The sequence below is a fragment of the Bos mutus genome, chromosome 10 (genome assembly GCF_027580195.1).
Source record: "Bos mutus isolate GX-2022 chromosome 10, NWIPB_WYAK_1.1, whole genome shotgun sequence".
In the NCBI taxonomy this organism is placed as follows: Eukaryota; Metazoa; Chordata; class Mammalia; order Artiodactyla; family Bovidae; genus Bos; species Bos mutus.
The window spans coordinates 85,727,269-85,741,866 of NC_091626.1; the positions used below are offsets into that span (position 1 = coordinate 85,727,269).

Sequence of the window (14,598 nt, forward strand, 5' to 3'; positions counted from 1 at the left end):
ACCTAGATAGCATATTCAAAAGCAGAGACATTACTTTGCCAACAAAGGTCCGTCTAGTCAAGGCTATGGTTTTTCCTGTGGTCATGTATGGATGTGAGAGTTGGACTGTGAAGAAAGCTGAGTGCCAAAGAATTGATGCTTTTGAACTGTGGTGTTGGAGGAGACTCTTGAGAGTCCCTTGGGCTGCAAGGAGATCCAACCAGTCCATTCTGAAGGAGATCAGCCCTGGGTGTTCTTTGGAAGGAATGATGCTGAAGCTGAAACTCCAGTACTTTGGCCACCTCATGCGAAGAGTTGACTCATTGGAAAAGACTCTGATGCTGGGAGGGATTGGGGGCAGGAGGAGAAGGGGATGACAGAGGATGACATGGCTGGATGGCATCACCGACTCGATGGACGTGGGTTTGGGTGAACTCCGGGAGTTGGTGATGGACAGGGAGGCCTGGCGTGCTGCGATTCATGGGGTCGCAAAGACTCGGATACAACTGAGCAACTGAACTGAACTGAACTGAAATATTTATCAAGTTTTATAAAAATGTAAGTGAATTGCAAATTACTATGAAGTCTAAATGGAGTAAAAAAATATACCTATATAAAAGAATAATGAACTAACTTTTTAGAGAAAGAAAGTTACAGGGTTACAATGACTAAAGAAAAAATTAATGAAAAAGTCCTATATTTATAGACTTAATTATATGTTTTGTTTTCAACAAGTCCCACTCTTACCTCAAAATATAATTATTAATTGATATTCAAAACGCTAGATAATAGAAATGGATTTAAAATTTTCAGTTTAAAAATACAGTCACTAAATATGAAAATACATACATGAGTCAAATGTTGATGAACATATTCCCAGATGGTGCAGTGTACAGTCGGTTTACTCTAAAGGAAGAGGCTCTTTTTCTAGTCCTTTTTAATCAGTGTGACAGCCTTGGGGGCTCTTCAACGTAGTTACAGCTCTCCTGATGACTCCCAAATCTATTTTCAGCCCACACCTCTTTCATGACACAGATACTTCTATCCAACTCTCTACTGAATATATTAAATGTTCCAAAGGCATCTCAAATCAAGCAGGTCCAAACAAGTAAACTCATACTTTATATTATCTGCCTCCCCCACCCCCCCCCAAAAAAAAAAACCCTGCACTTCGTCCTGTTATTCTTTCAGTGAATGAGCACCATCCTCTTCGTTGCCCCAACCAGAAACCTGAGAATTCTGTAATTCCTGCCTCTTGCTTTTCATCGAGTCAGTCACCAAGTCCTGGGGATTCTACTTTACATTCCTTGGGCTCCTTCTGCTGTCTTATGTACCATGTCTTAATCATTTCTTCCCCACACTGCAGTGAGTGAAAGTCGCAGTCATGTCCAACTCTTTGCAGCCCTCCAGACTCCTCTATCCATGGGATTCTCCAGGCAATCTTCCCAACCCAGGGACTGAACCTGGGTTTCCTGCGTTGCAGGCAGATTCTTTACTATTTGAGCCACTAGGGAAGCCCTCCCCATACTGTAAACTGTCACATAATGAGTCAATATGACGACATAACTTCCCAACTAAGAGGTGGTCTCTGATTCCCCCACACTCCTCACATAAAAAGGACCCAGGTTCACTGCTAACTTACAAATGCTCTTACTCACGCCCCCTGCCTGCTGACATGTCACACCCTCATGCACAATGCCTTCAAGAGCTGGAGTTAAAAGACGCCGCTCGGTGCCTAGGAAGGGCAGCTGTGGCAGCGGCTTTTAGCAACAGGTGATGTTATTGCTAGGGCCAGGAAACAAAGCCCAGGGCCTCATCCAGACAGCCTAGGGGACTATGCTCACAAATCTGGGTCCTCTCCACAGCTACACCCCAGGGAGTGACCTGCAAGGAAACCTGCCTCTCTTAGCACCGGCAGTGAGGGAACACTGGCCTTTGAGAATCTGAAATCATATGCTGCTTCCATACAAGATTGCAGTCTAAATCTGCATTACCCAGATGGTCCACAGAAACCCTAAACCAAGACAAATGACTCGGTTTTTCCCAACACCTAAATTGCAGTGGGATAAAAAGACGAGAGGAAGAGAGATTAAAAGAAATTTATCAATTAGTTGAAATTATTTAGATGCCAATTCTAACAAACTAAAAAGAAAGAGACAATGGGGAAATCTGAACAGTAGATATTTGATGATATCAAGGAATTATTAATTAAAGGCACAATAATGGTATGGTGGTTTTTCAGATACATTTAGAAATATTTACAGATAAAAAATATATATCTGGTATTTGCATCAAAATAATCTGGGAAGGAGGCAGTGAATGAGGCTATATGTGAAGTAAGTCTGGCCCTGAACTGATCATGGCTGCACTTGGGGGACAAGAACATGTGGGTTCATTATACCGCTGTCTTTACAGATGCTAAAAATCTTCAAAATTAAAAAGTTTAAAGAGACCATCCCATACGCACAAAGACTTGCAGTTTCAGCTAAGAAACGGTAAAAACATAGCTCTCAGTTTCAACAAGAAAAAGGGTCACAGAGCAAACAACTAACCTGAAACCCACAGTGAGACAGGCCTCTGCAGGGGGAAACAGGGCCAGAGCACGTGCGTGTCCGCGACGGAAGCTGCTGAAGGGCACACACGCTGGTAAGAAGACTGCGCTAGGCGGCTTCAGCTAACTGCTGAGACTGAGTGCAGACCAGTGCAGGTGCACGAAGCCTGAGACCTGGGGAGTCTGGACCTGCTTGCAAGTCTTTTCCTCTAGAAACCACACCAAAAGCTCTCGGGGAGGAGCACAAAGAGCCCCTTCCTCTTGTTTCTTTGACATGGCTAGGAGAGGGGAACAGCAACCACTACAGAAATTACTCCCTGACCTGTTTCTCTTTCTCTCAGTCACAGGGGGAAGTTCCCTCCACTTTGCCATTAACAACTATGGAAGTGATATCCCATCACCTCTGCCACACGCCATGGGTTAGAAGCAAGTTACAGGTCCTGCCTACATGCAAGAGGAGGGGATTGTTTAAACACAGGCGTCACTGTGGGGCTCAGAAGCCTGCCTACTACCGTGGGTCAAACAGAAAGTACACAAGAAGGAAGAAATAAAAATATACAAAGCGCTTCACTTTAAAGAATAAAAATTATCAGTGAATAATCTGAACTACCTAAACTACTAGGATTAAAAAATGGAGGAAGATGTACCAAAGGAATACCAACGAAATGAAGGCTAATTTAACCATATTACTATCAGAAAACACTTCAATATTAACATTAAAAGCATCAAGGTAAAGAAATTCAAAGCACAGTGACAACAGGTCTGATTCACCAAGAAAATATATCATCTCCAAGTCTAGGTCTATGCGGGCTCCCCTGGTGGCTCAGTGGTCCAGAACTTGCCTGCCAGTGCAGAATATGTGGGTTTGATCCCTGGGTTGGGAAGATCCCCTGGATAGGGAAATGGCAACCTGCTCTAGTATTCTTGCCTGGGAAATCCTAAGGACAGAATGAGCCTGCTGGGCTACAGTCCATGGTGTTGCAAGAGAGTCTGACATGATAGCAACTAAATAAGAACAAGTCTGTCTGTATGTAATTATACAGACTGAAATATATAAAACAAAAATTGATAGTGCTAATTTTTTGAGAAATACCTAAATATGTAATTACGACAGACTAATCAGACAAAAAAACAATAGGATTTGAACATCTACAGTATATAAACCTTAATCTAATGGATACACTATCTATTCAACGCTGCACAGAGCTATAAAACATATTTGCTTTTCAAACGCATAACGCCAGTGCATTAAAAAAAATTGTCCACCTTCTGGGACATAAAACAAATCTCAACAGATTTCAAGAAATGAGTATCAAAAAGATGTGCCCTGATCAAAATATAATTAGGCTAGCAATCTGTAGCAAACAGAAAACCAGGAGAAAAAACAGACATAGAGATTAAGGAACACTTCTAAAAGACAATGAGTTAAAGAAAAAATTATAATGGAAACTATAAAATGCTTTGAATTAAACTGCAATAAAAATACCACATATCAAAACTTGAGGAATGCAGCTAAAGTAGTACCTGGAGAAAAATACAGAGCCTTAAATGTTCATGCAAAAGAAGTGAGGCTGAAAATAAGCTAAACAAATGCAGAAAAAATACTGCAACACAAACTCAATGAAAGCCAAAAGAGGAGAGTAAAGATAAGCATAAACATTACTGAACTAGAAAGCAAATTATCAAAGGATCAACAGAGTAAAAATATGTCCTTAAAAAGATGAATAATACTGACAAATCTCTGGTGAGAATAATAAAGAAAAGAAGAAGGCAAAAATAAGCAATATTAAGATAAGAAGAAGAAATAATACATATTCAAGAGAGATTATGATATGATTTAAGAGATTATGAGCAAGTCTATACCAAGAATTTGAAAATTTAGATGAAATGGACAACTTTCTACATATGTACAAATTATGAAAATAGTTCTATAACGATTTCAAAAATTGAATCAGTCAAAAATCTCACAAAGAAAACTCTAGGCTCAAATAATTTTAATGTTGAAATCCATCAAATTCAAGGAACAAATAGTTACAAACTTACATAAACCACTCTAGAGCATGGAAAAAGAGGAAGTAGCACCCAGTTTATTTTAGGAGGCTAGCAAAACCTGACGTAGTAGAAAAGGGAAAATGACAGGTCAATATCAATCATGGACACAGATGCTAAAATCCTAAACAACATGTTAGCAACTGTATTTAGTAATGTGTAAAAAAAAGGTAATATATCATGACAAAGCTATATTTATACTAAGGATGCAAAACTGATTTAACATTAGAAACTCAATTTGAATTCACTATATTTGAAATAGATTAGAAAGAAAAACTGCACCACCATTTCAAAAAATGCAGAAAAAGCAGCTGATAAAATTAACATATATTCATGAAAAAGGAAGAAAATTCTCTAAGCAATGAGGAATTGAAAAGAGCTTGCTTAATCAGATGATAAAGGGTATCACAAAAAACCTAAAGCAGTGGACAGCAAACTATACCCCCTACAGATCAAATCTGGCCCACCCCCTTTTTCTGTTAATAATGGCTGACTGGGACAAAGCGATGCCCATTCATCTAAATACTGTCTGCAGCACTTTCCAGTGGCGCCACAGTTGCAACAGACGCTGCGTGGCCTGGAAAGCCTAAAACATTTACCATTTGACTGTTTACAGGAAAGGCTACCAATTCTGACCTATAGCAAACACTATCAAAAACAGGTTGCATCATCAATGAAGTACCTTAGAAACATTTACTGTGAAAAGGTAAAAATGCTGTCTTACCTTTTGTAGAGCGTTAAGTAATGACCTGGAATGACTTTTAGGATGCACTGTAGTCTTAGTAAATTTCAGCCCCCTCCCACACCTTGCTAATTCCTTTTTGAGTTTCTCTCTTCGCTGTTGGTCTGCATCTGAGGGGAAAAAATTCTTTTGAAGTACAGAGTAAAATAGAAAAAATAATTTTTTGATGATTGAAGACCAAGAAAGAGTACTTTTTTTCTTGCTAAAAATGTTTACACTACTGATATGTAAATAAAAATCCATATGGTTTTCTGAAACTTCAAATGGATTAACTATTCAAAGAGCACAAACAAGATATGACAAACTGATTAAGCCTAAGGGCTCAAGGGAACAACTGCTAGCAGATATAGATACACAAAGGTTAGAAATGCAGAGCTTGAATTCATTCATATACTCCCCTACAAATGAAATACTATTGACAATATCATCATGTTATAAAAATTTAAGTTTTATATGACCAAAAATGACATTAAATTTTAAAATATTATTTTTAATTAGGATAACTGACTTCCATTTTTCTTAACTGCTATTCATTTGCAAATACAAACCAAAAAAGTGGTTTCACATCGTAGTGAGCTTTAAGTCAGGTACTGAGTCATTTTCAAAGACTGAAAAACAGCAAAATGAAAGCTAGTCCAGTTTCAGAGTTTAAAAGAAGGTGAGGGACTTTCTTGGTGGCCCCGTGGCTAACGATCGGCCTGCCAATACAGGGACATGGGTTTGAGCTGGCCCGGGAGGATTCCATCACAGAACAACTAAGCCTGTGCATCACGGCCACTGAGCCTGTATCTAGAGCCCGCGAGCTGTACCTACTGAGCCCGTGAGCAACACCCACTGAAGCCCAAGGGCCTAGAGCCTGGGCTCTACAAGAGAAGCCGTCGCAAGGAGAAGCCTGCGCTCAGCAACGAAGAGTAGCCTCTGTTCGCGGCAACTAAAGAACGTCTGCACAAAGCAATGAGGACCCAGTGCAGCCAAAAATAAAAGATTTAAAGAGTCTAACCATAAATTAAATGACTTGTATTTTCATGTAAAATTTTAAATTTAACATATGCTTTTTAATTGGAATGTATCTCAACTTGATAGACAAGATAATTTCAAGTTTCAAATCACCCTGATTTGGGGGGAAAATGGGACAAAACATTTGAAAAGACCTTTACTAAAGATACATTTAATACAAATGGCCAATAAGCATATAAAAATGTTCTACATCATTAATCATGAGGAAAATGCAAATTAAAATCACGAGATAGTACTTCATACTCTAAAATGGTTATTAATCAAAAAAGGAGTCAATAATGTGTTAGCAAGGATACGGAGTAACTGAAATCCTAATATGTCGGGCGCAAGAATGTAAAATGGTTATGGTCACTTCAGAAAACAGTTCGGGAGTCTCTTAAAAAGTTAACTGTACTTTTAAGGCCATTCTCAGGTATATACTCAAGAGGAATGAAACTTTACATTCGTACACAAGACTTGTACATGAATGTTCACAGAAGCACTATTTATTATGGTCAAAGAACAAACAGCAAAAGTGTCAATCGACTGATAAACAGATGTACAGGGAAAGAAAACAGATTAACAGCTTTCAAGTCTTGGAGTGGGATGAGGAAGCAGCTGCAAAGCTACCATTTTGGGGATCTTCTTAAGATGATGAAAATATTCTAAAACTGGTTTGTAGTGATGACTGCACAATTTTGTAAACTTAGTAAAAATCCATAAATTCTATGGTATGAAAATTCTTTGTCAATAAAACTGCCATAAAAGGTAAAGCCTTTCTTGGAACTTCCCTGCTGGTCCAATGGTTAAGAATCTGCCGCCAAGACAGACGACACAGGTTCAGCCTCCGGCCCAGGAAGATTCCACATGCAGCAGGGCAACTCAGCCCACGTGCCACAACGACGGAGCTTGTGCTCCACAGCAAAGGGAAGCCCGAGCGCCCCGCTGAGAGCAGCCCCTGCTCACCGCACCTGGAAAAAGCCCACGCACAGCCAAAAACTAAACACATAAAAAGGAAAGCCTTTCTAATGCATTAGAATATGGAATTACTTAAACAATTCAACAAAGTATAGAGACATCCTAATTCAGACACCGACTGAAACTATCAATTCAGTTGTCTGCTTTGACAGAAGACTATAAAAACAGACATGACTCAAGACCAGAGACATTTCTTTCTGAAAATACGTCTACTATAAAGCCTATTTCTAAGTCAGTTTGTACTGATGAGAATGCACATCAGCTATGTTACACACAAAGGAATGATTATCAACTATACTTCAATGTGGTGATGACAATCTTTGCGGTTCTTCTAGACATCACAATTTTTTTCATTTACGTGATCATAAAGAAAACTGTCTCAACTGACTGCAGGCAGAAAGTATCATGGGATAAATAAGCACTAAGTCTCAATTCTAAAAACAAAACCTCTGTAAGTATACCATGTATGCTGCCAACTCCTGAGTGTTTATCTCCACCCTGGAGCCTCCTCCTGAGCTCCAGGCTTTGCATTCCAACTGCCTCCTCAGCATCTCCACTTGGATTTCTAATAGGCATTTATTTTTAACTTATAATGACCAAGATTGAATTCTCGATTCACTTGATTCACTTCCTCCCCTAAATACCTTCCTATTATATTTCCAACGTCAGTGAATTATAACTCTTGTCTTTTTAGCACTGGGAGTCATCTTTAACTCACTCCTCTTTTTCTCTCATATTCTATCTACATCCAGTTCATCAGGAAATACTGTTGACAGACATCTGAAAAGTTTCCAGAATCAAGCCATTTCATACTCCCTCTGCTTACAAGCACAATTAGTATCCTATGGACAGACAAGCCTAGTGGGTTACAGACCATGGGGGTCGCAAAAAGTTCGACAGGACTGAGTGACTGAGCATGTGCACACACACACCCTCTACTCACAAGCACTCTGATCCAAGCCACCAGTATTTCTCACTTGAATTAGTTTCCCAACTAGTCACTCTGCTTTTACCATTGCCCCTTGTAGACTATTCTCAACTTAGCAGCCAGAGAAACACTTTTAAAGTGAAACTGGCTATTCCTCTTCCTCTACTCAAGGCCTTCTAATGTCTTCCAGTGTCATTTAGAGTGAAAGCCCCAGTGCCTGCACGTGGCCAAACCCCGCGTGGTCTGCACCTCTCTGACCTTTCTCAATGACCTCAGCACCTGTCACTCTTCAGCTGGTTCATTTCACACCAGCTATGCAGCTCTTCTTGCTGTTGCCCTGGATACACTGATCCCAACAAACCCGGCAGAGTTTCAGTTCTGCCAAGATGAAAAGAATTCTGGAAACAGACAGTGGTCATGGCTGCACCACAAGAAGAATGCGCTTAACGTCACTGAATTGTAGACTTAAAAATGGTGAAGAAGGTACATTTTAAGTTGTGTGTGCAGTTTACCGTATTTTTTTTTAAAAAGGCAGTATGTTAAAAATTACTTACATTTGATGCTGGCACTCATGCTTAGTGGAACTGAGCAGTCTACTGCAGCTGAAAGAGAATAATCACTTGCTTTAATACTATTCTTAATATTTATAAATGACAATAACTATCAAAAGTCAAAATCACAAGAGGTTCCAGAACTTGTTTGGATATGTATGCTACTTCTAGAGATGAAAAATATCCTTGATAAAAAACACACTGGTTAGAATTAACAGCTCACTGGATACTGCAGAAGGAAACACAGGTGGATCTGAACACAGCAATGCAAACTATTCAAAGTGAAACAGTGAACACTGGAAAACGAATGTACTGAGTGTCACTGACTTAACCTACCTGTGTCACTCACTCAATATAGTAACTGGAGTCCCAAAACAAGTTGAGAAAAAAGAGCAAAATGAGAGCAGTGACATTATCTGATTTCAAAACTCACTGTAATGCTAAGGATTGTGGCAGTGTGATGTCGTAACAGACATACGATCAACAGAACTGAAGAGTAAGTTTAGAATCAGACCCTTGCATATAGTCAATTATCTTTTAAAAAGTGCCAAGGCGGTTCCATGAGGAAAGGACAATCTCTTCAACAAATGGTACTTGGGACATTTTTAGGCAAAAAAATTGATCCTTATATAACACCCTATGCAGAAACTAATTCAAAATGGATTAGAAACAGTGTAGAAGCTAAAACTTAACCAAAATTTTAAAAACTTTATTCAAATGGTAAAATAAAAAATTTTGTAAAAGACATTGGTGAAAAACTGCTGAGATTCAAATAAGGTCTGTAGTTAATAGTATACTGTCAATATTAATTTTCTGGTTTTAATAATTGTACTATAGCTATATAAAATCTTAATATCAGAGAAAGCTAGATGCAGGGTTTCTGTGACATTCTGTACTATTTTTGCAACTTTTCTGTTAAGTTTAAAGTTATTTCATAATAAAAACTTAAATAAAGAAAATGAATTGACAAATCACAGACTGGGAGAAAATATTTGCAAAACATGTATCTGACATAGGACTGTATTTATATAAAGAGGACTCTCACAACTTAACACTAAGAAGACAAACAACCCATTTTCTAAAAAATGGGCAAAAGATTTAAATAGGTATTTCACCAAAGAAGATACATAGATGGAAAATAAGAATAAGAAAAGTTGCTCAACGAAAAGGCACCCCCTCATGCACTGCTGGTGGGATTCTAAACTGGTACAATCAGTATGGAAAACAGTATGGAGGCTCCTCAAAGAGTTACAAATAGAACTACCGTATGGGTCAGTAATTCCACTTCTGCGAATTCACCTGAAGGAAATTAAACACTAATTTGAAAAGCTATATGCTGTATGTTCACTGCAGCATTGTTTGCAATAGCCAAGATATAGAAGCAATCTAAGTATCTTTTGATAGATGAATAGAAAAACAAGGTGTGATATATATACACAATGAAACATTACTTGGCTACAAAAAATGAAATCTTGTGTTTTGCTATAATATTACTGGATCTAGAGGGTATTATTGGAAGTGAAATAAGTTGAACAAAAAAGACAAATACAGTATGATCTCATTTATATATGGAATCTGAAAAAACAAACAAAATGAAAAGATTCAGATACAGAGAGTAAATGCTGTTGGCAAAAAAGAGGAAGCTGAGAATGTGGGGCAAAATAAAATGACGGGGATTAAAAGGTACAAGCCTCCTTTTATGAAATAAGTAAGCCACAAATAAGTAATACATGGCCTAAGGGAAAGAATCAAAAACACAGGAATTAACTTTTTATGGGGACAGATGGTTAGTAGACTCACCTTTCCGATCATCTCAGAGCATAAGCAAATGTCAAATGACCATGTAGTACATCTGAAACTAACATAATACTGTATGTCAGCTATACTTCAATTTAAAAAAAAGGAAAAAAGAGCTTCTTATCATCAGGCGTGAGGGAAATACAAACTAAAATGCTATGAGATACCATTACATATCCAGGGGCTAAAAAAGGACTGCCAATGGGAAGTGCTGGTGAGGATGTGGAAGTGATGGAAACGAAAACGACAGCCACTTTGGAAAACAGTTTGGCAGTTTCTTATAAACTTAAACATACACTTACTATATTACCCCACAGTTCCACTCCTAGTAAATAAATTTATCCAGGTGAAATGGAAGCATACGGTCAAATATTCTAAATGAATGTTTACAGCAGGTTTATTCCTAATAGCCAAAAATGAGTCAAGATAACCCAAATGTCCACCAACTGGTGAACGTCGATAAACAAACTATGGTATATTCACTAAATGGATACTACTTAGCAAAAAAAAGAAAGAAATACTGACCATGGATTAGTTTCAAGAGTGTTAACTAATTGAAATAAGTTAGATCCAAAATGATATATATTGTATAATTGCACTTATATGAAATTCTAGAAAAGGCAAAACTATAGTGAAGAAAGATCAGTGGTTGCCAGGAACTGGAGGGAAGAGAGTGACTGCAAAGGACTAGGGAGAAGTTTTTGCTGAAATGCTGAAATGGTCTGTACCAGAAGTCAGTGAACATGCTCTGTGAAAAAACAGACAGTACATTTCTCAGGCTTCGCAGGATCACAGAACCTCATCACAATCAGTCAACTCTGCCTTTTAGTATAAAAGCCACCATAGACAATATGTAAAAGAATGAATGTGTTAAAAAGAACAGATTATAAATTACTGTCTAATCACAGTATTAAGATCAGCATCCAATCACAAAAATATATTAGGAATAACACAGGTAAAATGAAACAGAGACATTAGATTCAAACAGTTAATAAATGGCATTCTGAATTTGCTAGGTGCATAGAATCTGTAGCTGGTACTTTACTACACCAAGCACAAACCCACTGGTACATAATGTATTCATTTTTGCTACAGATTAACACAAATTAGAAGTGAAGCTGAGAAGGGTTTAAACTGGGTACAGAAAGTAACATTTGCACATGTTTACCTTTGGCTGAAAGGATTTTATTATAGTGAACAGCCATGTGATTCTTGACCAGTTGGAGGGTACTTAGTCTGAGAGAGGAGGAGTCAGTGCACAAAGCTAAAAATTAAAACACACTTAATCATTATATATTTAAAGTTAATTAAAATCCATCATGAGATAAACAAGTTACTCAGCATTAAGTACATTTTTATAAAATGTTCTGAACTTTACCATGGAGACACTGGCATTGTATCTGTGATGCTGTGTCCTGGCTGTCATCCTGTAATGACAACTGACGAGCTACTGACTACTCTGGGTTCAATCAAACCTTTCTAAGTTTTACAAGCCTGAGAGTTTTGGGACGAGATTTTGGAAGATACCTACCATTACATTTACAAAACTATTTCTTATTGACAGCTGTCAATCTCGTAACTAAAAATATTTAGCTGCTTGCCTGATGATAAAATACTGTTATCATGCTTAACATTTGAATACACTGGTCTGGGAAATCAAACAGGTCCTACAGGTGAAGATTCTATTCTGAGACGAAAATTTCTAATTTTATACCTGAAAACAAGACCTACAAATCGGTTCACTGCATTCTTTTGGAAGTATTAGGACAACCTTAAGATAAGTACAATCACAAAGAAATTAGATGACATTAAACTTCTTGACCTCATCTGAAATGTTAAAAGAAATCTTAGAATTAAGCATGCATATACAAGTATAAACATATAAAATATAAACATAAACACAGGCATAACTTTTAAAAATATTAAACAGTTTTTGAGAATAATACATACATGTAGTTAAAAAAAATGCAGCTAAAACGGCATATACACTGAAAAGTAGTGAATTTCCTGCCCTGACCCTAAGTGTTCTCTCCCAGAAGTAAACTTTGCTACTTCTTTAGTGTATCCTTCTATGGAAATTCTATGCATAATAAAAGTATATGCAATAATGATAACCTTGACACTGATACTACAACTACTACTAAAAACATTTACTGAAAAGGTACTATGCATATATTGTTCTAAGCTCTTTACATGCAGTGACTTATTTAGTCATTATCATCACCATTTAATAGATGTGAAAACTGAGGCACAGGAATGTGACGTCTTCAAGGTCACACAGCTGATAAAGGACATAGTTTGGATGCGAACCAAAGCAATCTCATACTTACAATCACTGTTTCTATACCAGCTCTGCAACATATTCTTAAAAAAAAAGTTAGTAAATGACATACTGCTCTTCAGTCTGTTTTTCTATGTATCTTTTAAAACTAGTTCAAAATTTTTATTTAAAAATTATTTTTTGAAGTTTATGATTCTAGTTCCATGTGTATATATGTGCTTTATTACCAAGAAATAAGTGAGTAATTGAAAATGATTCTTCTTTTACATTTGGAGGATCGGCATCAAAGATTTTTCATGTAAATAAGGAAAAAAAGACTTTCAATTATTTTGACCAAAAACCCAGGCTTAAAAATTTTAAGCTACAATTATAAAATATTTAAAATGTACATTAAAATTTAAAGTCCTTAAAATGTGAAAACATTAAGATGTTTGATCTTACAGAATATAGATTTAGAGAATGTTGATTTTCCTTTCAGAGGATCCAGAAATTCCAACTGGATAAAGAGCCCCATCTGGACAAGTGTTTGTTCCTGATACAAAATGGACTTTTCAAGTGCTCTTTTTCTCTGCCTGGCTTTTCCTCTTCAGTGCTGTGTCTTTAACCACCTGCTAATCACCATTTTAACAAGGAAGGCAAACCTTCAGCCAGGGCAGTCTGCCAGCAACAGAAGAGCTGGGCTGGAGCTGCCACAGTGGGCAGGAGGCGACCAGGGCCACATCCAGGGCAGGATGAACTCCTACACTCTCTAGTCTCAGGAATTCTTGCAATATTTAATTCTAAGTAGTAGTATGGAGGAGGAGGAAATGGCAGCCCACTCCAGTACTCTTGCCTGCAAAATCCCACAGACAGAGGAGCCTGGCGGGCTACAGTCCATGGGGTCGTACAGAGCAGCACACGACTGGGCGCAGCACAGCAGTAGTATGAAGTTCAAATACTGATTAAATGAAGTATTTTTTCATCATGCTATATAATTTACAAATAAAGGAAACACAACTGGTCAATCTTTTAACCATCTTTTACTATTTTAAGTACCTCACTTACCATTACTTTTGGTGCTCAAGTGTCCTTTAAATAGGCATGATGCATCAAATGTGGGAAGGACAGAGGTTGCTCTGACTTTTAACAAAAAAACATGAATTAGGACAAATGAAACACAACTTTGACAAAGACACTACTGAACACATAAAAAATCATAAGCTTATCTTTACCAAAATTGTTTAAAATTTATTCAATCAATTCAATTACTAACCAGCAATAATATATCACATAAAAATCCTGCTGCCATAGATAAAAGGCTTTCTTTTTAAGAAAATAAGTTATTTTTTAAAAAGTTCTGCCTTGAGATTTAAGTTTCACTCGATAAAATAATAAACACATCAATTATGTTACTTGAGAATGTACTGACTTTATTCCGTAAATCACTGACCTGTTGGTTTTTAAATGATTTTGAGATACAATCAATAAGATTTTGAGTTAATATATATATATTAACTATTTTAGTTAATCATAGGCTGGTCTGTCCTTAAAAATAATTTTTAAAAAGTGATCTTCTCACAGAATAATTTAGTAACTTATAAAATTATTATATAAAAGTACATAAAAATATCAGAACTTAATGATTAAAGATGTCTTAAGCTTCATCTAGTCCAATCCACTTACCCTCCTGCTTGGATTCTATCTAAACATCCTATATTTAATTTTTTATATATATTTATATGTTTTATTTATATTTTTAAATTGAAG

General features: G+C 37.1%; 1 protein-coding gene across 6 annotated transcripts in view; it reads right to left on the bottom strand.

Moving 5' to 3' along the window:
• Positions 1-14,598, bottom strand: part of SPATA7 (spermatogenesis associated 7) — a 35,780-nt gene that overhangs the window by 15,830 nt on the left and 5,352 nt on the right. For 4 of the 6 annotated variants that reach the window (XM_070378410.1, XM_070378412.1, XM_070378409.1 and 1 more), the window contains exons 2-5: positions 13,897-13,971; positions 11,740-11,835; positions 8,778-8,825; positions 5,304-5,431 (exon numbers count right to left, since the gene is read on the bottom strand). In XM_070378410.1, coding sequence (XP_070234511.1) covers positions 5,304-5,431; positions 8,778-8,825; positions 11,740-11,835; positions 13,897-13,971 — 347 coding nt within the window. Of the gene's footprint in view, positions 1-5,303; positions 5,432-8,777; positions 8,826-10,574; positions 10,633-11,739; positions 11,836-13,896; positions 13,972-14,598 lie in introns of all 6 variants that reach the window. The other 2 variants (XM_070378413.1, XM_070378411.1) reach the window with 2 other exon arrangements.